At 42.1% G+C, this 21,812-nt stretch overlaps 1 protein-coding gene across 3 annotated transcripts in view; it reads left to right on the forward strand.

The window, feature by feature from the left end:
• The window catches only part of cntn3a.1 (contactin 3a, tandem duplicate 1), a 141,777-nt gene that overhangs the window by 80,460 nt on the left and 39,505 nt on the right, over window positions 1-21,812 (forward strand). For all 3 annotated transcript variants that reach the window (XM_023805038.2, XM_023805035.2, XM_023805037.2), the window contains exons 6-11: window positions 3,784-3,987; window positions 6,274-6,376; window positions 6,679-6,863; window positions 10,345-10,484; window positions 13,351-13,480; window positions 15,193-15,343. In XM_023805038.2, the coding sequence (XP_023660806.1) occupies window positions 3,784-3,987; window positions 6,274-6,376; window positions 6,679-6,863; window positions 10,345-10,484; window positions 13,351-13,480; window positions 15,193-15,343 (913 nt within the window). The remainder of the gene's footprint in view (window positions 1-3,783; window positions 3,988-6,273; window positions 6,377-6,678; window positions 6,864-10,344; window positions 10,485-13,350; window positions 13,481-15,192; window positions 15,344-21,812) is intronic.

Raw genomic sequence — 21,812 nt, forward strand, 5'->3', positions numbered from 1 at the left:
CACCAGACATTTCTCACACAGAATGGGTTACTTTAGCCGACGGTTATCAAAACTGAATCAGTCAATCAGTAACCTTTTTGTTCTTGTTTTTGTTTACCATTCTCCCGAGAATGAGCCCATAATGAGCTTGGTCATTAAAATTGCACATCGTTGTCAGAACAAGCATAAAATGTATTATTTATGTAAAATGATTAGGCAGCAGCATCGTCATTAATATTTATCCCAGCAATGACATTATTAACACAAGCCACAGATGGTGATTTCAGTCATAATGATATTGTCTGTCTCTCGCTGCTTCTGCTTTTGATCTCCCAGCTCTGTTCCTCTGCATCTGTGCTTTATTGGGCCAATTACTATCTGTACTGAACAACAATCACTTGTTGCTACCGAAAAACAGCAAAGGATCTTGGGCTTTAAACCACCAAGCTGTGGAGAGATCCCAGTTCGGGAGCCAAAGATATGATTGGCTGAAGAGGTTGGAGTTCTGTGCCAGTGTGTTGAAGGTCCTCATTTCAATCTTGTGACTGCTAAGTAAATTTTAGTTGCTGTGGGGTGGTGTTTAGCTCTGTGGCCATAATCAGCTGGTTGCTGGTTCAAACCTCATTGTTCACAGAGTGATTTGAGTGGAGTCCCTGAACCCCTATTGCTGCAGGGACTGAGTAGCCCTGCTTTCATGAAGCATCTGCTAAATCTAAATGTAATGGAGATGCTCTTCAGTTGAATTGCTTGGGCCTTATTCCCTAATATAAAATCCTTAATATCTAACTGTCTGGGTGAAAATCGTCCAGATAATGGTGTCCACTGAACCTTTGGGACCAGTGTGACAGGAGGAGCGAAGAAGCGACAGGGATTTGATCTAGCGATTGGAGTTGGAAAAAAGGCAATTACTTGGCTGGATTTGAGCATCAAAGTATGGGTGCCTTTGAGTATGGCTGAGTATGGGTGCCTTTGAGTATGGGTGAGTATGGGTGAGTATGGGTGCCTTTTACTGGCAGCAAAGAAAACCATCATAATGTTATATATTCCTATAAACAATTATACATGGAACAGGTGAATGGAGTTACTGGACTCCTGATTCTGACCCACCCATACACTCATAATGAACCACCCAAACTCATTAAAAACGTACCAATTTGTACCATTGAGGGTACAATATTTGTCCCTGGGGATGTACCCTCAAGGGTCTGCACCCTTAGTGTAAGCAAATGTACCTTTTAAGGTATAGAAATCGACTCCGAGGAACCATAGGGATACCTTGATGTTGTTTGTACCTTGGGGAACAAAACTGTACCCTCTTTTCTGATAGTACTGTATAGGATACTCCCACCCCAGGATATCTGTACCCGTCTTACAAAGATTAATGTAAAAAATCCAGGATTAATCAGTTTCTATAATAATTTCCTCTCTACAGAATGTACTACTTGTGAATTTTCAAATCAATCTCCCTTTTTATTAAAGCATGCTGTCGAATACCCATACAGTAGGTGCTGCTATTTGTTTCTGGTTGATAAAGAAAAGCCATGTTGTGTCTAGTCTGTTTTTAATCCTATTAGTGTCCCTGAATGGTGTCAAGAGGTTGCTTTTAATTATCAGCTCTGACCAGCGAGACCAAGAGACATTAAAAGTACAGTTTTTTTTTTATGTCTAAGTAGGTTGTTGATTTCCCACACCGGGCTGTGCGCTGTGTATGAGTAAGTAATGCTGCAGTCACTGGGGCCTGCAGCTCATCTTCTTGCTCATCATTTCGGCCTGAATATGGGGGATAACCATCTTCAATCCGGACAGGATACACACACTGCATCTGGCAGCAGAGCTTGACGCCCAACCAACAGCCGTCCCATTAAAATGTCCAAAAATGTCCTGGAGGGCGCGGTCTCTGAAACATGGAAAAATGTTCTGATGAAACCTTGCAGAGAGGGGGCATACTTACCAGTTAGTCCCAGTGCTGGTTTGACATTTTTTAAACATGATTTACAAACAGGTACAAATTGCTTGAGGGACAGGGATACTATAGACTTCAGAGCAATCTATGTTTGCATTAGATATAGCAAATCCTGTTTCATCCCCTGTCGAACAGAAGCAGGATGGCTGTGTTTTGGCAGATTGTCTTTTCAATGTTCCTCATTTATTTATTTTCTGAAATTTTTTACTTCCATTTTTCCCATAATCTGTTTGTTTCATTTTGACCTCCCCAAGTGGCCTTGCCGTTCTTTCGGTTCAGGGTCTTGTGTTGTGAGGGACCCCTCTGGGCGATTATTCTGAGCGATATCTGAGCGATTTGTTTTCAGGGTAGAGTAGGACAGTGGAGAAGGTCGATAGCCTGCCCCTTCCTCAAAAGCATTCTGCGTCCCTGAGCACTATGTTGGTGACTCAGGTCGGTCGTACGTATGACCCCAATCCCCGCCACCCATCATGGCCTGCTTAAAGGTCCACAATATCGCATTGTCTTATGATGTGATGTCTGGGAATAGTATACAGTAATTCCTAGGTGGCTCAGTTTCCCAGTCCATTCCTGGAGGACCCAAAGCCAGTCCATGTGTTTGCTTGCTCCAGGCTCCCTGCCAGAGAGTTCACGTTTTTGCCTACTGGGAGCTGGGAGGGAGCGAAAACTTGGACTGCCTGAGGGTCCCCAAGGACCAGACTGGGAAACACTGGCATACAGCATCCAACTAGCAAATTTACTCCATGGAAAATACCCACTGATTGTAAATGCCCTGCTTCCCCAGTCCCCAGCTAGAGCTCATTGACCTGTCCTGTGTAATATCCAGACTTTAGATTGGAATGAGCAGAATTAGACCTTAACTAGACAGACTGCAGTGTTTGTCCAAAGATATTTCATGCTTTCTGAATACGAGCCAGATGAGCACAAGTTGGGAGACAGAAAACTTCTATCTGCTAATTATGGACAAAAAAACAGGATAATTTCTTCTCTATTCTTCTGACCACGGCACCTCCCAAGCTGAAACAGGGAAGGGAAAATAACAGAGCAGCACTTGCTGTTGCACAGAACCGATCCAGGGCAACAAGCTGCTTTCTGGTCTCACTGTTTACAGACACGAGGCTCAGGGTCAAATCGATATCAGCCTCTGCAGACATTTACCACCAATGGCTCTTGTATAACTGAAATAAACTAAAACACTGGAGCCATTTTGCAAACCCATCGCAAGGAAGGAAAAAACAAGACTCAGGAAACAGTCTTATACAAATCCATTTTTTTTCCATTCCTATCTTTCCATTTTCAAGTTTATCGCAATTGCAGGGTAGGGGACAGCTGCATGGGGGGGGGGGGATGTAATAGGACAAAAAATAGTGCAAACAGGACACACAGCGATGCAATAAAAAACAATCCCAAAAATCTTTAACAGTGAGATTTAGCAGTGCCTGTCTCAAAGTGGTTTAGAAAATGGTTAAGTTATGTCATGGTATAAGGCAACCAGTGGCATTTACATGGTGAAATAACCTACAAACTGTTGATGCTGGAATGTCATGCATCCACACTGGCATGCTTACAACAGCAGCTGGGGGAGCTTCCTTCTGGAAATGATCCTAATCCGTCTATAAATGTTTTTCGGCAATTTTCTGTCTTTAAACAACACGACTAAAGGTAAACATATTTGTCCACCAAGAAGTTGAAAGGACCTTTCCAGAAGTCGTTGATAAATGTTATTGCTGTAGAGCAGGCGCCATGCTGCTCGTGAAACCCGAACGCTGCAGATGTCAGAAATTTATTTTGTTATGAAGACACATTGTAGTCATACACTCTGCCTCTACTTTTGTCCACAGAGCTGGCCTTCTCCTGGATCTTTAATGAATACCCATCGTTTGTGAGACAAGACAGCCGGCGATTCGTCTCCCAGGACACAGGGAATCTGTACATTGCTAAGGTGGAGCGTTCAGATGTGGGCAACTACACATGCGTAGTGACCAACACAGTGACGAAGACGAGCGTACAGGGCCCTCCGACACCTTTGGTCTTGCGAGTTGATGGTAAGGACCAGATCAATGCTTAGTCTGAACACCACTCATTGATCATAATTCAGTTATAGCGCTTTTCCACTGCCATACAGAGACCGACCCATACCTGAGCCGTACCGCGAAGAGAGGCTACTTACAGCACGGATCCAGCTTGCTTCAGTTTTCCACTGCAGAATAGTTGACTTGGTTAAGGCGTCACCGATTTTGGAGAGTGACAGTGATGAAAAAAACGAAGAGGCACTTATTTTCTGTTCAGACACTTTACATCATGATTTACTGTGCACTAATTTTCAAATTTTCTAGCACATCTGTGAGAATCACTGTGTTAGCATCAAAAAATAGCAGATATAGTATTCGTTTGCGTAAATTTGCATTACAAATTCATTCAGCTGTACTTTTGTAAGTAGGAGTTTGTAAATTTTGGAAGTTTTCAGGAATGCAACAGGAATAAATCGCAATGTGCAATACTACTAATGAATAATAAATAGAATAAATCCTTTTTTACTTTGGATAATCCATGCACAGAACACTGGTACCTCTGTGCATTTCGAGCAGTCAGATGCAGCTGAGGCAGCCTGCTTGGTTTGGTCATGCTTTCTAGTAAGCAGGACCTCATCAGCGCAGTTACAGTTTGGGTACGGCTCACATACTTGGGATGGAAAATGGAAAAGCGCCAGTTTGCGTTACAGATCAGGTACCGTTCAGTTCTTAGTGGCAGTGGATCCCACCAGCACACCTGAAGCTTCCAATCTTCCAGTTCTTGCCTACTGTTGCTTGTGCATATAAACATACACCAGATCACTCACTGGTCCTGTATTGACCAGACATGCTTGAGTCTTATCAACGATAGATATCTTGTTCCTCACTCATCTCATGAAAGCGAAATGACTGAAAATCATTATTATCATTAACATTATTATAATGGTAAGTATAAGCATTAAGAATGCTGTGTACTGCATTATACTGTAAAGGAATCTGTTGTGCATTAGAGCTTCATAAGGCAGTCATTATGCATAATAAACATGAATGTAATATGTTATGTTTTTTTATAACTATGTACTGTATAGCCTTGTTTATAATATTTTATGAGAGCATTATAATGCATTATTAATGTGTTCATAAATTACTAAACACATGGCCTTAAGTGCAGTATTGCCAAAATCATTAAGAAAAACAGGTTCTCTGTGTGAAATTTTAAATTGTGGGGGCAGGACCATATATAAAAAAATATATAAACATAACACTTTCTGTTAACACTTTACTTGAGGGGGCACAAAAAATGTAGTAGTACATTCTTACTTAATGTATAAATTCACCAGAAACTAACTGTTAGTTATGTACTGATCCTGTGTTCGTTCATCATTAACCAATCATAATGATTCATGTAGTCACTATATTTGTTCATGATTTGTACTTGGTTAGTAACTAAGGTACTTGTGCTCCCTCAAGTAAAGTCGTACCAGCTTCCAAAGAAAGTTAACTAAGAAGCTACAAAAGTACAGTAGGTCCAGGGTTCACAGCAATGGAAGAGACACTCCATGGCCCCGTGGGAATAAAAACTGGACACAAATGTTAACAAGCTATCCTGCTCCGTGGCTGAATGCGATGAATGGTCCGAGTTACTTATGCTGCAGCGGTGCCGGCCGTAGCTAATCAACAGCCTTTTCAAGGTAAAGGTCATGTGTCTCTCAGGGCCATAATTGGTATCTGGTTGTCATTCCCGTGCATGCACAATAGAGGGGAAAAAAATAAAAATACACAGCAAGACACGACAATTTAAAATATTTATATTTAAAATCCTATATGTGTGAATATGCACAGTATGCATCTCTGATATTATTATGTGACATAAAAGCACGAGAAAAAGCATATATTTGCAACATGTTTTGGCATATTTGCCCCATACTATTGCTGTAATTGGACATTTCATTTTTAAGAAACACATGCATGTAGAATTTCACAATGTTTTGTCATATTTAGGGTATAGTTATGGTCCTTTTCTTGGAAACCAGTGAAAATACATTGTTAAGAGAATCTGGGTATTGTAAATACATTCTGGATAAATATAATCTAGATCCAGCTAGATCCAATTGCATATTTCATTAATGTAATTTAGATCCATCTAGTTTAACAGAACGTTATCCATCTGAATTCGTCTCTTTTTATGCAGCAGTGACAGTCACAGGCAGCTCTGTGGACACCTTGAATTGGTTCAACTGAAATGCATTCAATAAAGCTGAGAACATTACATGTATGTCTGTGGGCATTGACTGACTGAGGATGATGTCCAACCTTCAGGTGTCATGGGGGAGTATGAGCCAAAGATTGAGGTTCAGTTTCCAGAGATTATCCCAGCGGCCAAAGGTTCGACGGTCAAACTGGAGTGTTTCGCCTTGGGAAAGTAAGTCTTTTAAGGTTCAGTTTTATTTCAAAATCATGAAGACCTTGACTGCAGGGAATAAAAACACTGGCAAGACAAGCCATTACGCAATGTTTGTGAAACACTCTTAGCTGTAAGGTATTGTTCAACAAAGAGCTCGATGGCACTCAGTATTATGTAAGGTGTGTAACTATCAAGCAGTTTTTACAGGTACAAAGTTTCTGCATTTCACTGCTACTTATAAGTTTATGAATCTGGAAAAAAAAACAAGAAGCTGGAATGTCTTCACTTGTGCTTTATTTCTTGTGACTCTCCACAACCAGCCCGGTGCCCACGATTAGCTGGAGACGCGTCGACGGGATTCCGTTTCCCCGGAAGGTGGATGTGTCCAAGGCCAGTGGTATACTGGAGATCCCATACTTCCAACAGGAGGATGCCGGCACATATGAGTGCATGGCGGAGAACTCCAGGGGGAAGAACGGTGTGCGGGGAAAGCTGGCCTTCTACGGTGAGCGAGGATGCAGTGTGTGAATATTTGGGGCTGGTCGCTGGGGCATGCAGGAGGTGCACTCAGAGTAGACGGATGGAGCAGTGCTGGTATTAGAGTCACTAGAACAATCATGAGCGGCTTTCTCTGCTTTTTAAAGAAATCACGTGTTCTCTGAGCCACAGAATAAGACTCAGTATCAAGCACTGAATTAGTTTTTTAATTTGTCACATGCTCTCGTTCTTTGAAATCACATGATAACTATTTTCTCATTTCACCAAAAGTCGTTAAAATACCTGAAACATTTTCACTGTTAGACACAGAAATAATTAAATCATAGAACTGTTCGCACCATAAACGTACCTCATCATCATGGTCTTTTGGGTCGTGAGGGATTTCAACATTATTACAGCTGCATTACAGCCTGTTCATATTTGCAATAAATGTGCTCCTTTTATTCTTATTTTTTGGGATTGGAATACAACTGCTTAGGTAAAAATTCAATAATCCATGTGTGGCACAAGCAATAACGAATGGTAGGGTTTTCAAAATACAACATTTATTTCTCTTTCAAATACACATGTTCAGCCCTTAAAGGCAAGTCAAGAAAAGTTCACCAGGTCCAAAGTGTCCCCAGGTTCAGGCTCACCGGTAAAAAGGTGTCTCTCTGGACCTGTAGATTGCGAAATTGGGCAGTTTCCTGTGTTCCTGAACTTTCAGAAGCCCCCTTAAGGATTCTGATAAGCAGAAATTCATTATTTGAAGCTGTCAGTAGCACTGCAATATGTTGGTTGAGTAGCTGTCCATGGAAGTAAACTATCTCTGCTTGTAAAATACTTAATAGGGCTACTATTCATGGTCGTGAACTCACCACATACTTGTAAAGTGTTGGATGGGCAGCTATCCATTGTCCTGAACCCTCTGTAGACCTGTAGGGTGCTGGATGAGTAGCTTTCCATGCTCTTGACATTTTTCTTTGACTTGAAGGTGTCTGAGGAGCAGCTGTCCTTGGCGTTGAACTTGCTGTAGCACAGAAGGGGGCTGAAGAGACACCTGGGAATCCTTAATGCCATGCAGTCGAGTGAAAAAAAGACATTTCCTGTGGCTGATATGCAGTGCTTGAGCCATTGTTTATGACACATATGTATTTGACTGTGTTGCAGGGAAAATAAATAAGTCAATCAATAAATGAAACCGAAAGAACGTAAAGTCATGCACTTGGCCGAGATTTTCACATTACTGGTAAAATTGCAGCATCAATCAAGCTGTGAGGCAGCGATCTGATGTTATTCTGGCTGATTAACTGAGAAATGCAGACCAGCAGACGGATCTAACCATGACCTTGCGAGGGAGAAACCTCCCATTTTCATTGCTAGCTTCTCCTCATTCGCTTAGTCCTTTGGAATGTTCTGCTCTGTCTGATTGTGAAACATGAAGCAAAATATGCTGGTATGAGAGAGTGTATGGAAGCATGAAATACTGGTTTACTGCAGCATGTGCTTTTGTTTTTTTAATGATTATTATTATTATTTTTAAGCTGTAACTGAAAACTCACCTGTGATGATGGTGCAAGTATGTACAGTTGTTCAGTTGTATCTGCAGTGATAAACGTGTGTTTCTAGTTGGACTTGCTGAAGTAACGCTATGAAGCATCACGGCACAACATCAGCATACACCGAGATGGGCACTGTAAGGCACTGCAAAGAAATTATTATTAATAATAAAGCCTACAGTCTACAATGGAGGAAAAAAGCTGGCTTTTGATTGCCCATTTGTTTTTTACCCAGAGAAAATTATGGATCTCATGAAAAAGTGAGAGAAACATCGTGAGCATGGTTTGTGTGCTAATAGAATTACCTTTGCAACATTGTATTATTATACTACAACATGACGATACTTTGTGTCTTAAGTGACTTTGGACTCTGGCATATCAGGAAAAGTCCTTTTTTAGCTGCCAGCTCACTGTAGTTCCTGAAGAGACCTACATTTCCCTACCAGCACTTAATGACCTGCTTGCTGAAATTTCCCTGAATTGATATGAGGAGTGTATTTTGATCTACATTCTTCGCCTTATTGTTTTATTATTTTAAGCAGAACAGGTAAAGCTGGACCCCTGGGTTGGTGGAAAAATTACTGACTTTTGATGGACAAGTGAATAATAAGAGAAAAACGTGTCCTTTTCTGCAGCCATCTATTTTTGTGGCAAATCTGTGGGTTCCAGCAAGACTTTCATTGGCACTGGAACCAGAGTGGGCATTCAATGTTTATTGAACACTGCCACCAGTGGGCATCCAGAAAGGATGAGCAGGCCGTTCATTCAATTTTCTACTTAATTGCCCTTCAAGGGTTACTGTTATTACTCAATTTACAAAGCTTTCGAATTAGTCTAATAATTGTCAAATAAGCCAATTAGTGCTTGACTCCGGAAGCATCATTATCCCGATATCCCTCCTTTAAATATCTAAATCTTGGCAAATCATCAGGAATTTCCTGTCACTGGAGGTTGATTTCACTGACGCATTTTTCATGTGAATTAATGTTACTTGTGCCACATCGCAATCTCCTTCCACCAACATTGTAGAAATGATTTTTTTTTTGCACAACATTATTTTTTCCTTTGGTGAAAAAAGATAAAACACAATCAGGGATAAGCTGGCTTCATCCTTTTGTGGGACACATTGTGCATCTCCAGCAGTGGATTAGAGCAACTTGTGTTGGTACAACTGCAGAATACCAAAGAAAAACAAGAAAAAATCCAGAGCTGTGAATGTCCTTGGCTCTGCACACTGAGACACTGAGAATCACTGGTAAAGAGCCAAAGTAATTTTTTTGTATTGAGCTGCAGATAAAATAATAGGGACAGCTAGGAGAGTGGGGGGATCAAGCCCAAAATTAATGTGATATAGGATTAACCTTTACCACATATGGGGTATCAGATTCTGGAAGAGAAATTAATTGTGCAGTTGCTGATTAAAAGGAACCTTGGATAATCTATACCTTTTCATCAACATTCAGTACAGGCTTAGTGACAGTAATTGAGGTAAAAAAATATATTGCTTTTGGTTGATAATTCAACCATCCTTTACTGCAACAACGTCAGGTCTGAAAACTCTAAAATTCAATGTGGAGGAAATGGAAGCAGGATGATCTGAGACATTCAGTTCCAATAACTGTAACAGAATGCCATTGTGTGCAGGTTTTTGGTAGAAACTTCACTTGCAGACACTGAGTATATGATACTGCTCTCTTATCACTGACAGCTAGTGCAGAACAGAACGATCCATTCGTTGATGTGTTGAACATCTTGAATATTTTTTGTTCGGTGTTACAGGTCTGTCGGGGAACCAGCTAACTTATACCTACAGTATTTCAGGGACCCAGTTATCCAGTTAGCTTGATCATTCAACCATTTTCCTACCGGATATGTAGGGGAAAGGGCATGTGGGCTTATCAGAGATGTATTTGTAGATGAACTTAACCTTTGTTCTTTGTTTCCGTTCAGCCTCCCCTCACCTGGTGGAGAAGCCAGCGGACATGCAGAAACCCATCGGCGATGTTCTGGTGTGGGAATGCAAGGCCACCGGGAAACCTAAGCCGTCGTACACCTGGCTGAAGAATGGAGAACCGTTAGAACCTCTGGAGGTGAGGGACCTGCAGACGGCCTGTCCTCAACGCCACAACCTGTGCATGTCTGTTTCATTAGAACACAAGAGAACACACTGTATAACAATTTGTATCTGTAGAGCAATCATGTTTAAATAAAAAAAAAACCAGTAAGGAAGCATTATCTTTCTATTGGCATAGCCTACAAATGTGGCTTATATGTAGATGGCGGCTGACAATCCTGTTTAATGCATACACGTTATTTCAAATTAGTGGGTCAAAAAGAGACTTTCCAGTCCTACTATAGGCTGATTATTGAATGCAAAATCTGCACATTTCATAGCATGGAATCTCGCAGGAAAATCATTCACTTTGAACTAATCGTCCTGACATCACAGCCAGTCCATGTATCAGAGGAGGTATGGAAGCCATTGTAGCGCCATTGTAAACGCGCTCCACACATAGGTTGCAGCAAAGCGTTCTGAGCAGTTAACAGAAATGTGAATTGAACGAAAGGATCTCCAACCACTGGACCATTTTCCATAAAATATGAAAAATTCCTAAGCACTAGGACAATTCTGGAGCCGCCGCCACAGAGAAATACTAGGGGGGGCCTGACATGCATACAAAAAGGATTTTTGTAATTCATCAGTGAGGGCACAGCGGCCATTTCTGCTTTGCATGAAGAAGGCTGCTTGTTTGAAGAACAGACCAAACAGTGGCCTTTTTTTTTTCTTTTTTATGTTGGTTGTAAAGTATGCTGAGGTAAGCCCTGCAGTAATCTTGTGGTAAATCTCTCACAGCTCAGAGTAACAGCATTAAATCACAATGTTCCCCAGGGTAAGAAAAACAAGATGTCTTATCAGCCTGGTCTTTGAGATTAATCTGTTTCAATTTAATGCAATTAAGTATTTATAGAGGTATAAATAACCCCCAAAACTTAGAATACTCCAATATTTTCAATGGCAGCTTTTTGTATCAAAGGAAACCATTGTAATTACTTGTTTGACTGCATTGAAACAATGAACAACCTACCTACTCCACGGGTATACAGGTCAAGGACTGACAACAGCGGAACCAATTTTGCCTGTTTAATGTAAAATAGAATAAGTATAATACAGCTTAACAGTTGACTGGGATACATCCATGAGTAGATTGCAAGTGGCTTTGCAGAGCAGGGTGTTAAGTCTGTCCATTCAATTTGCTATGGGTGTCAAAATGTTCAATATTACAGTTAAAATACTGGAAGAGGGAGTTTGCTTTTCTCTCCCCTGCAAGCAGAACTTTTCGGGTTCTTGCACGTTGACGTGTGGCTCTAGGAGAGAGCGGTAGTTTGACTGAGACGTGAGTTGGTCTCTGCCATCACTGACTTATAACGACGCAGATTTCAGAGCAGGGAAGAAAAATTGTTGTGATTGTAATATTAACAAGCTCCCTGAGTATTCTGGCAGAATAATGAGACAAGGCGTTGGAGTCTCCCAAATGTCACTCTTAACAGCTGCAGTTTTAATCACTGTCCAAACCAAAGGTCAGGACTCAGCGGTGAATGGGGGGGGCTGAGGTCAGGTGCTGTTCATTACCAGCAGAGGAGACGGGCATCCCTCTGTTCTGCATTTCAGCAGGTCTGAGACCAATTGCGAATTTGGGACGGCTAGTTGAGCGGATCTTCCTCCCTACTGGCTGAGTTTTGTTTTTGTGTTATGTTCTCATTTCCACTGGCAAGTAACTTTGCATGCTGTTGTCGGTTTTTTTTTTTCTGCCCCAAAATGTTACACGCACAGAAATTAGTGAGCACTTGAGTTTTTATTTTTTGTTTTTTGTCTTTGGTATTTTGGCTGAGTTGGAATCAATCATACCCTACAGATGGTTTGTCGCATCAGCATGAGAAACTGCTGATTTTAGGGGCGCATCAGGCTTAATTAATGGCAGATGTTAGGCTCATGCCTGCCCTAGAGTGCCAGGAGCCAAATACCCACTTACTGAGCCAGATCCTGGGGTGCGCCCCCTACAGGACTGTCCAGCTCACTGCAGTGTGACAACTAAAACCTTTCTAATCTCACCTGCCGCTTTCTTTAGCTGGGCCCTCACTCTGCCACAGAGCTTCCTGCTTTGGTTCTGACACTGTCCGTGGCCCCCTCAGCATCCCGCGTCATGTGATGTCTGACACAGAAGGTGGTGACACAGGGTGGTCAGTCACCCGAATGTAATATTCCCGTTTGCTAATCGCACAGCACAAAAGTAGCAGCTTCACCCCTTCGCTGTAGTGCACACTGACAAAACCTTATTTTAAAGTAAAAACGGGGACCTCTAAAATTAAAATGACAGAAAGCAGCTGTCAGACAGACAGTGGGTTTCATGATTTCTGGTCAAGCCTCTGAGAGGGTTTCCTATATTTACATTTAATTCACTTATTGTGGGGCTCTTATCCAGAAGTCACTTTGTCACAAAAGCAATATCTTGACATGCAAGCACTGGTGTACAGAGGTTACACGTTGACGGTGTTCCTGCTAATGAAGAGCTTCTTCTGAGAGAGTGTGAAAGCAATCCCGCTACAGACAGATTGCTGGTAAATTAGCTTCATGAGGAAGCTGCCAGGTGATCTGGCCTTAAGCACCTCCACCTACCCCCACCCCCCCACCTTCTCCACACCACCAACCCCTATTCACCCGTCTAAATTTTAACTCTCAAAAATGTGTTGGGGAAGGTGTGGCTGGAGACGGGACAGGGCGGTGCTGCGGCCTCACGCTTAGCAGACAGCGTGTGATTATGGTCGCTTCCTGCGGTCCCCCTTCCTTCATTAGCGACACGCCTCCGGGTTTATAACACCCCGGATAACGAGCGGGGCTGCCCCCTCAGACCAGGATGCTGATGGCAGTCGTGCCGTTTGTGCCGTCCTCCCCCACAGGACAGAGTGCAGGTTGTTAATGGCGTGCTCACCATCAGCAGCTTGACCTTGTCGGACGCGGGAATGTACCAGTGCGTGGCGGGGAACAAGCATGGAGAGCTGTACACCAACGCCGAGCTTCGGGTGATCGGTAAGGAGAAACACGACCCCATGTCTGCTTGGCTGTTTGTGTGTGTAAGTACCTCATGAAGGTCTCCTGCATGTGCTGTCTATTACTCTAACGGGAGAAGGCCAAGCTGTGTATCATATTACATTTGATGAAACTGCGTTCTGCTCTGCCGTGCATTTTTAGAGTGAGATGAAATACCTTTGTCTAACTGGTACTGTAGGTTACAGGTTCAAGTCCCAAGCACGTGCTCTGAGGGTGAATAGAAAAAAGGAATTACAGCCTGTGTGATAATCTGCTGTACTTGTCCATAGCTTAGTACTAATTCAATTTTGCAGTAGGTAAATAGATAGAAAGAGTAATTCAGGTTCGGAGAGTAAAAGTCCAGATGAAGATTTTGTTTTAACCAACCAGTTGAGCATAAAGAGTCACAGTCACAGAGTACTCAACTGGTTGGCTGAAACAAAATCCCGGTTTAGAGGTCTACTCTCTGGAACTGAATTACCCAACTCTGTATATCAGTGTTTCTCAACCCAGTCCTCAGCGAACCCCAGCCAGTCCACGTTTTTGCTCCCTCCCAGCTCCCAGCGCACCTGTACCAGCTATTCGGTGTTCCTGACTGGCTGGGAGCTGGGAGGGAGCAAAAACGTGGACTGGCTGGGGTTCGCTGAGGACTGGGTTGAGAAACACTGCTGTATATAGATCAGCACCACTATAATGTATCTAAAGAAACCGTTTAGCCATAACAAAATGAAAACCCAGATCCTAGTGTGTGTTAGATGTGGTGAGTGATGTGCCGCACAGCAGTGAATGGCTCTGGTGATTAACGCAAAGGCTTCCCTGCATTTAGCTCTCTATAGATGGGCATTCAGTGGAGAGAGAGAATGGAGGCCTTATCCGTTAAATAATCCTTCAGAGATGGATAAATGGACTTTTGTTGAGCTCCTGTATCGAATCCTAGCAAGCATATAAGCATAATAGTCTAAATTTCTAGTATATAAAAACTTTGCAGGCGTTTACATTGCAAATGAAACATATATCAGATGTATTGATGTAAACACTTTGACAAATATGGTTAATGCATAATATTTTGCTATGATATGACGTATATATTACTGTATTTAATGATATATTTTCAAAACAGTGAAATGCAGGTCTGAGAATACTGCAAGCAGTTTAATCAGTGTAATGAAGTCCCATCATAGAGATGCTGGATGCTTTTTTATAGAACATGGTGCAAGGACTGTGATTGATGTGAGTCAGAGCCGGGACTTGTAACATTAATAAACTTCTATTGAACGCGATATGTTGAGAAAGACACACAGCTTTGCTTGTCTGGTAGAATCCTTCCTTGTAGTAGAGGCTGTTGATGTATGATATGCTGGGCTGTGTGCTATGTGCTGAGAGTTGATTGGCTCTGGTTCTTGCTGGTTCTTGTTAACCTATGGCTTTAGAACCTGCCCCGCCCCCCACCCAGGCTTCACATGGCGAATGTTATTCCTCTGCCTTCAGCTTATCCTAATTGATAGAAACTTTTCTTCTTTGCAGGGTTGCCCTGTCTACATGTTGTGGAAGCTTGAACTAATAATTTAGTTGATATTTTTTTAATAAACTCTAGCTTACTGTGTCACAAGGTGATTATGTTGTGTAATATCCACAGAGAGACACTTGTATATTCTAAATGGGTAAATTTTATACAAAGTTAACGCGACCTCTCTTCCCTCGTTGTCACGCAGCCATTGCCCCGGACTTCTCCCAGAACCCACTGGCAAGCGTCACTCTCGGGCGGGAGGGGGGGCACGTGGAAATTGAATGTCGTCCCCGGATGTCACCACGTGGGGTGATTTCCTGGCAGAAGGGCAAGGAGGCATTGCGTGAGAGTCACAGGTATGGGTGCCCAGGTCCGGACCCTACACACCCAGGCGCAGAAAGCAATCCCCTCCACCGTCTCCACATACATATATTCACCTGTCTTCAGTCTATCGACAGTCTTTAAACATTGCCCTGTCGATCCAACGGACCAATAAAAACATTCAAATTTTTCAAAGTCGATTGCAACAGTACGCTTTTTAAATTTGTCTAACTATACTTCAGTCGAGTTTTATTGTGATACATTTACACAGTTAACCTTGCTGTTGTACACTGTTTTGCACTGTTTTTTATACAGTACTGTATTGCTATCCAACTGGTATCTTGAGGCACTAAATCCAGTTGAAACAATAGCTTACAAAAAAACTTGATGGAAACGCAAAACCTCTGTTTTTCTTTCCTGGTCGAGTAACAGTGTTCTGCCGATAGACAAACTCCAGAACAGGATGCAATTTTTCAACTTTTCTGCAGCAAGAATGAATGTATATTTACACGTGGTGTTCTACATTTGCCTTGTTCTTGGGAAGACACAAGAAGTAGATAATGGTTACTGCAGCCATGCGACACGCATATGCATATGAAAGTAAGCAGGAAGCGCAGTGTTACTTGCCTCTGTTACCAGTGCGGATGGTACGGTAATTTAAGGATACATTTTCAGTTTGTCAGTGTTTTTTTAGCACTCATCAAATTTTCACACATGCACACTAAATCCATTTCAGTAGATTAATCAGGCAGCCAGCACAGACACGCCCCGCAAAGGCCTTTTTACATATTATGAGAGTAAATTATGGTTCATGCGTCATATTCTATCACATAAGCTATATCTGTCATTTTTCTTTAGATGCGAGACCCTGCAGCAAAAATGTATTTTATTGCGCTTCACTGAAAGCCACCAATTTCCTACCTGTATTGGCCTTTAGAACCTCATACCGTATATTGGCAATTGTGGAAAAATGCTGCCCATTTACATGCACAGCCATTTTCCATTTAGCAGAGAGCTTTTCTAAAGATACCATACATCTTATCAGCATGGTACATCATATTTTTCCCAGCGTGTGCAGCCAGACGCAGGCTTGCGCTCCCTCCCCTTTAGCACCATGCATCTTTTTTTCTGTTCTGCATCCATTCTGATCGTCTGTTGTTAACTCCAGCCAGAGGCCCATTAGAGCGAAAGGCGGTGAGGGCGGTTAATATACTGGAGGCTTCTTGCTTTCCCAGAAACCGTCAGTAAACAGCGAAGTAAGAGGGTTGAACACCAGCTCGAGACTGAGCTGCGTTGGGAAGACAGGAAAATGCCTGAACTCGTTACGTACAAAGGCAGGTACCGAGTGGTGTGCAGGTCTTAGCAGGTCTTAGCAGGTCTTAGCATGCTCGCGCGTATGACAGTTCCTTGAGTTGATTAAGCATTCTATTCCATTCACTCCCCAATGTAAGAGCAACGTTTGCTGGAGGGGGATGTTAATTGAAATCAACAGGTAACTAACATTTCGTTGCTGTTCCTTATATGGACGTCAAGGTTTATGTAGCGCGGCCTGTATCCGCACAGCTGGGGCGCTGGGCACAGCAGAGTTTTACCTATCCCCTTTCCGCTATAGAACTCCCTCCAGCTCATGGCACTAGCAGCAGCAGCAATGTGGCTGCATGTGGCCCATTTGCATGCACCCCTCTTAACCTCCCCGCCACTCCGGGTGGTGTAGTGGGGGGGTATCCTTAGGGAGGGAGCAGCTGGCAGGATGCTGGATTACTGCCGGTGGGTTTAAGCACTTAGATCTGTGACTGCTAAATCCCAGAAGAGCATCTAGTGTCAAAACATTGGATATAGTTCCTTCTCTTAGATTAACACAGTCAATATCTATCATACTTGAATGCTGCACATTTAAAAGCAAAATTTTTGATAAAAGCTCAGTTTGGAACCAATGGAAAAACATAATGATGCTGCTTCCTTGGTTTGCTCCACTATAAACACATCCAGGCACTGCTGAGGCTCAGCTTTTCACCTAGAGACGTGTACAGGGAGAGAACTCCCATGTGAAGCACTGGGAACTTCCACTGGCAGAAACACTGCAGTCTCGTAGTCATGACCCCGTGATTTCACACTTCTAATATTCCCTTGCATGCACTCTCTAGAGCACTCCAGTCAAGCTCCAGTACTCCATCACATTATACGTGTGCAAATATACAAGCTGCCTACTGCACTGCGTGGCATGTTTACAATGCACAGGTGCACAGACTGCATGAATACTGCGGCATAAGACAGAAATCGCAATATCCAGAAAGGCTGCTTAGTTGTCTGCTTGCAGTTTCTGTTTTGGTATCGGTTTTGGTAAAAGTGCACATCAGGACTATATAATTCTCCTGTTAAATCCGCCTGAAGAGTTTACAGCATGACTGGGAAATGAACAGAGTCTGTAAAGAAGACTCATCAGGGAGTTTGGATGGAAATTTTAACACGTGTACAAGCTCCAAATATATCTAAAAATTAGCCTTTGGAGGAAATCCCTTTTGAATTTCCTGTGCTGAAAGGAAAAGTCTGGAGGTGCTTATATTTCTACTGTTCTCCACATTCAGCAGAGAGCATTTTTGACTGTGTGGTGCTGATGTGGTCACCAGGAAGGTGCCATTCCCCACGCCGACCAAGCGTCCGCTCCCTGCGATGCCTTAAATGAAGCAGCACTGACATAATGGGAATGAAGTGGGCGCAGTGCGCAGACGTGCATGGGCGCCAGTCCTGAGAGGCAGCGTTCACATCTCTGGCGCCATGAATCTCATAAATCGCATTATCGGTGTTCATTTTTCACAAGGTTTGGAGTGTGGGGTGGGCTGGGGTGTTGGTGGAGAGGGAGGGAGGGAGGAAGGGAGACTTGTGTCACCAGCTGGGTGATCCATCTTCTCCACAGTTGCCTTCCCCCCGACTGATGCAATGGTGATGACATCAGCGGGAACAAGCAAGCTGAGAGGGCACTTCTGGGCCTGAGGTGTGGCTGATGAGCATGCAAGTGCACGCTGTGTCAGCCCTGTAGGTTGCAGCCAAAGATAACTCTTTTTAATACAACACACACATAGACGCACTTTGTTGCTTTGTTTCTTGGTAACGATCTACTCTGGATGCTTCTTCTAACAATAGCTCCTTAGAAATCTTGTCCTGTTTTATGTACTTGTCAACTTCATGTCTCTGAGCTACATCTAAGGAAAGAATTGGGTTGATGTGTTAATACAGGCACACGCAAATCTGCGTCTGAAAGATGAGACTGCTGTGTTGTTTTATACTATGTGAATACGCTGTAGTTCAGGTGCTTACTCTCTGAACTATGAGGATCCTAATGTTAGTGGATATAAACAGATTTTGAACAAGTTTTAATATATGTAATATAAATGTCATATACGAAGAAATGAAAAAGCATTGTGTAGTATATAGGATTACCCACTGAGTGCATAAATAATGCTATTGTTTCTTTTTTTTTCTTGCTTTGTTTCTTACTTTATACTGATCACATACAAAGCTTTAGGATAGAAAGATTCCATTATAAAGTCATGCTACCAAAGTTACAAAGTTCAAATAATATAATTGTATATTTTTAAGATTATATTATATCCATTATAGCATAATTTGTGTTTTATGTCATCGACAGTCAGCTTCTATAATATACAGCGCTGTTTTACCTATTACCGAATGAAGCAATTTCTGGACAGAATATAGCTCTAGTATTTCCCATCCAGCAGTTTTGGTATTTTCAACTTAATGTTGGTTCTGTTCTTCAGCTGCAGAAAACCACACGGGTAAGTCAAGCTGCATCCTATTTATTTTTCATGAGTTACAACAATAAGAAGAGAATCTGTGATGCAGGCTAAATTTATTTCATCTAATGAAGCGTGTATTCACTACTGCTGCCCACAAAGGCATACGATTCTAACTCTTTGATAGGTTCTTTGAATAATCTGTCTCTCCTGATTCAGAGATTAACAATGTGCTGTGCTACAGAACTGCATTGTGACTTTCGGTGTGTGAGTATAATAATTTTCTCTTTTATAACCTTGTATTTAGTTGTACCGGACATCCTACTCCATGCAGCTCTTAAGCATGCGGGCGAGCAGGTCTAAAGGGCAGGAGTAATCTTCTAACTCTTTGGCAATAGGTGATGTGACAAGCGTATAAGCCTCTGAGTACAGCACCAGGCTGGAGTGACCCTGCAATGTAGAGAAACATCCATGTATTATCCGAGACAGGGTTACAGTGAGCATGGGGTTATGTCAGGAAAGGCAAGGCATAAGGCCAGGGATATACTGGATGGGATGCCAGCCACACAATCATACACACCATGGGCAATTTGGAAAGGTACATTCACCTATATACTGATATTTTATGTGTGGGGGGGGGGGTGCCAGCAGTGCCACAAAGAACTGAGGGCGGGGGTTGAACCCACAACCTTGTGGCAACAGAGAAAACCACTGCATCGTGTACAGGGACTCTCCTGCTGCACTTTCATCATTGCTAAAATGTGAAAGTCTTACATAAGGCAGCACATTATAGCAGATAACTGTCAAGATGTCAGTCCAGTTAACTGCTCAGCAAAAGCAAATTAAGCAAAATATGGGAGAGAAGGAACATTCCTAAGCCTCATTTGTCTTCCGGATTACAATGGACAACCAGCTATTTAGGTAGCATTTGACATTCATAATGATGTTGAGTATTAAACAGTTGTGTTGAAGAGCCTTTACTACAGAGATATAAGCAGCCTTTCTGAGAAAACACCATAATAGTTATTCTAACTTACCATTAAAAATATCATCTGTATTCAGACTAGTGGTAATTATATCTATGTCTGTTTGAAAACGTCTCCATCAAGCCTGCACACCAGTTTGGTGATTTTTTGTGTGAATTAAATGCATTCTTACTATGATTCAGTCCTTAAAAAAATTTGTTTGATTATACACTTGATCATTCTGAGTAAAATGTTTTAGTTGTGTTGTGATGGGAGAGACTCCCTTTCTCAGAGTTAGTGAACAGTTAGCTGCTAAGATAGCGAGGTCCTGTGGGATTGGAATATGAATGCGTGAATGTTTTTTGTTTGTTTGGGGTATATGATTTATATTTTGTTTTATTTTTTTGATTATGTGTATTAGAAGATTATTAGATATTAATGAAGTCCAGTGTTTTGAATGAAAAGTGTCTGTTACTATTGCTTAGCTTATCCCTGGATACTATTCCTGCCTTACACAATCAGTGAGCGGCAATTCAGCCTCTGCTGTCACGATGGCCTCCATTTATGTGTGTAGTTAGGAGTATTGTCAGGTGTCTAGGTATATAAACGCAATGGGCTGGTTTTAGCTTAAAAGATGGTGTGTTTCAGCAGCTCCAGGAGACGACAGCCAGAGTTGTGTCTCTCGTGATTGACCACACGTAACCAGTGTGTTTTGGTACATTTTATCCATAAAGGCTTCTTAAATCAGGTTGGTTTCCCACACTTTCTTGTTTCGTCGGTCTTGGCTACTTGACAGGCATGTGTATTCAGTGTACTCAGTGTATTCAGTGTTTTCAGTGTATTCAGTGTTTTCAGTGTATTCAGTGTATTCAGTGTACTCAGTGTATTCAGTGTACTCAGTGTATTCAGTGTATTCAGTGTACTCAGTGTATTCAGTGTATTCAGTGTATTCAGTGTATTCGGTATTCGCTTTACAACTGCCTTTTTCACTATGTTTCTGAATTGCATTCTTTACAAAGTACAGCCCTCTTTTGAAAGCAATGTTCGGGCACTTTGTAGAACTTCACTTTTAAGAATCTCGTTTTGCTTTGCACAGAATAATGGACAAATAGTCATTACTTGAACCAGTGAAGTCTTAAAATCTCCACAGACAGAAAGGGTGATAGAAAATGCCAGACATTATGGAAAGTATCTGTGCAAACAGAAATTAAATTGATTTCTATATTAGTCACACTGACCTGAAAATTGCTTTGTGAGCTTTCAATTCAAGTGACGAGATATTCTGCTGCTTTTCTCTTTTCGAAATGTGATTTGATTATAGGAATTATGGGGAAATTAACTATAAAATGAATGGGTGAAAGTTTAGTTTGCATTTTATTGAGGTTTTGCAAAGATTGGCATTGGATTAACCATTAATATTATTGGTTTTTGATATCGCTTCTAAGAAAAGGAGGATAAGTTGTCCTCTGAAGCATGAATGTGACACTGAGCTGAAGCCGATGGCTTTATTTCTGCCATTTATCAGCCACAGAGGCACAAGTCCGAGGGTGACGTGGCAGACATCGTTTTACCTGATATGAGGACGGCAGAAAGGTACGTTGGGCATCCTCCTTGATGATGTCATAGGGATTCTGCTGACCTTGTGTCCAGTTACTCATTGTGTTATCGTGTTATTATGGCCCCTCTGCATTGTCCGCTGCAATGCCATTGACCGCTGCCTTGGCCTGTCTCACTTGCTTAGGTCACCAGAGAACACAGAGAGTTTTATTGGGCTGGCTGAGTAGCCG

This window comes from Paramormyrops kingsleyae, chromosome 6 (genome assembly GCF_048594095.1).
Source record: "Paramormyrops kingsleyae isolate MSU_618 chromosome 6, PKINGS_0.4, whole genome shotgun sequence".
Lineage (NCBI taxonomy): Eukaryota > Metazoa > Chordata > Actinopteri > Osteoglossiformes > Mormyridae > Paramormyrops > Paramormyrops kingsleyae.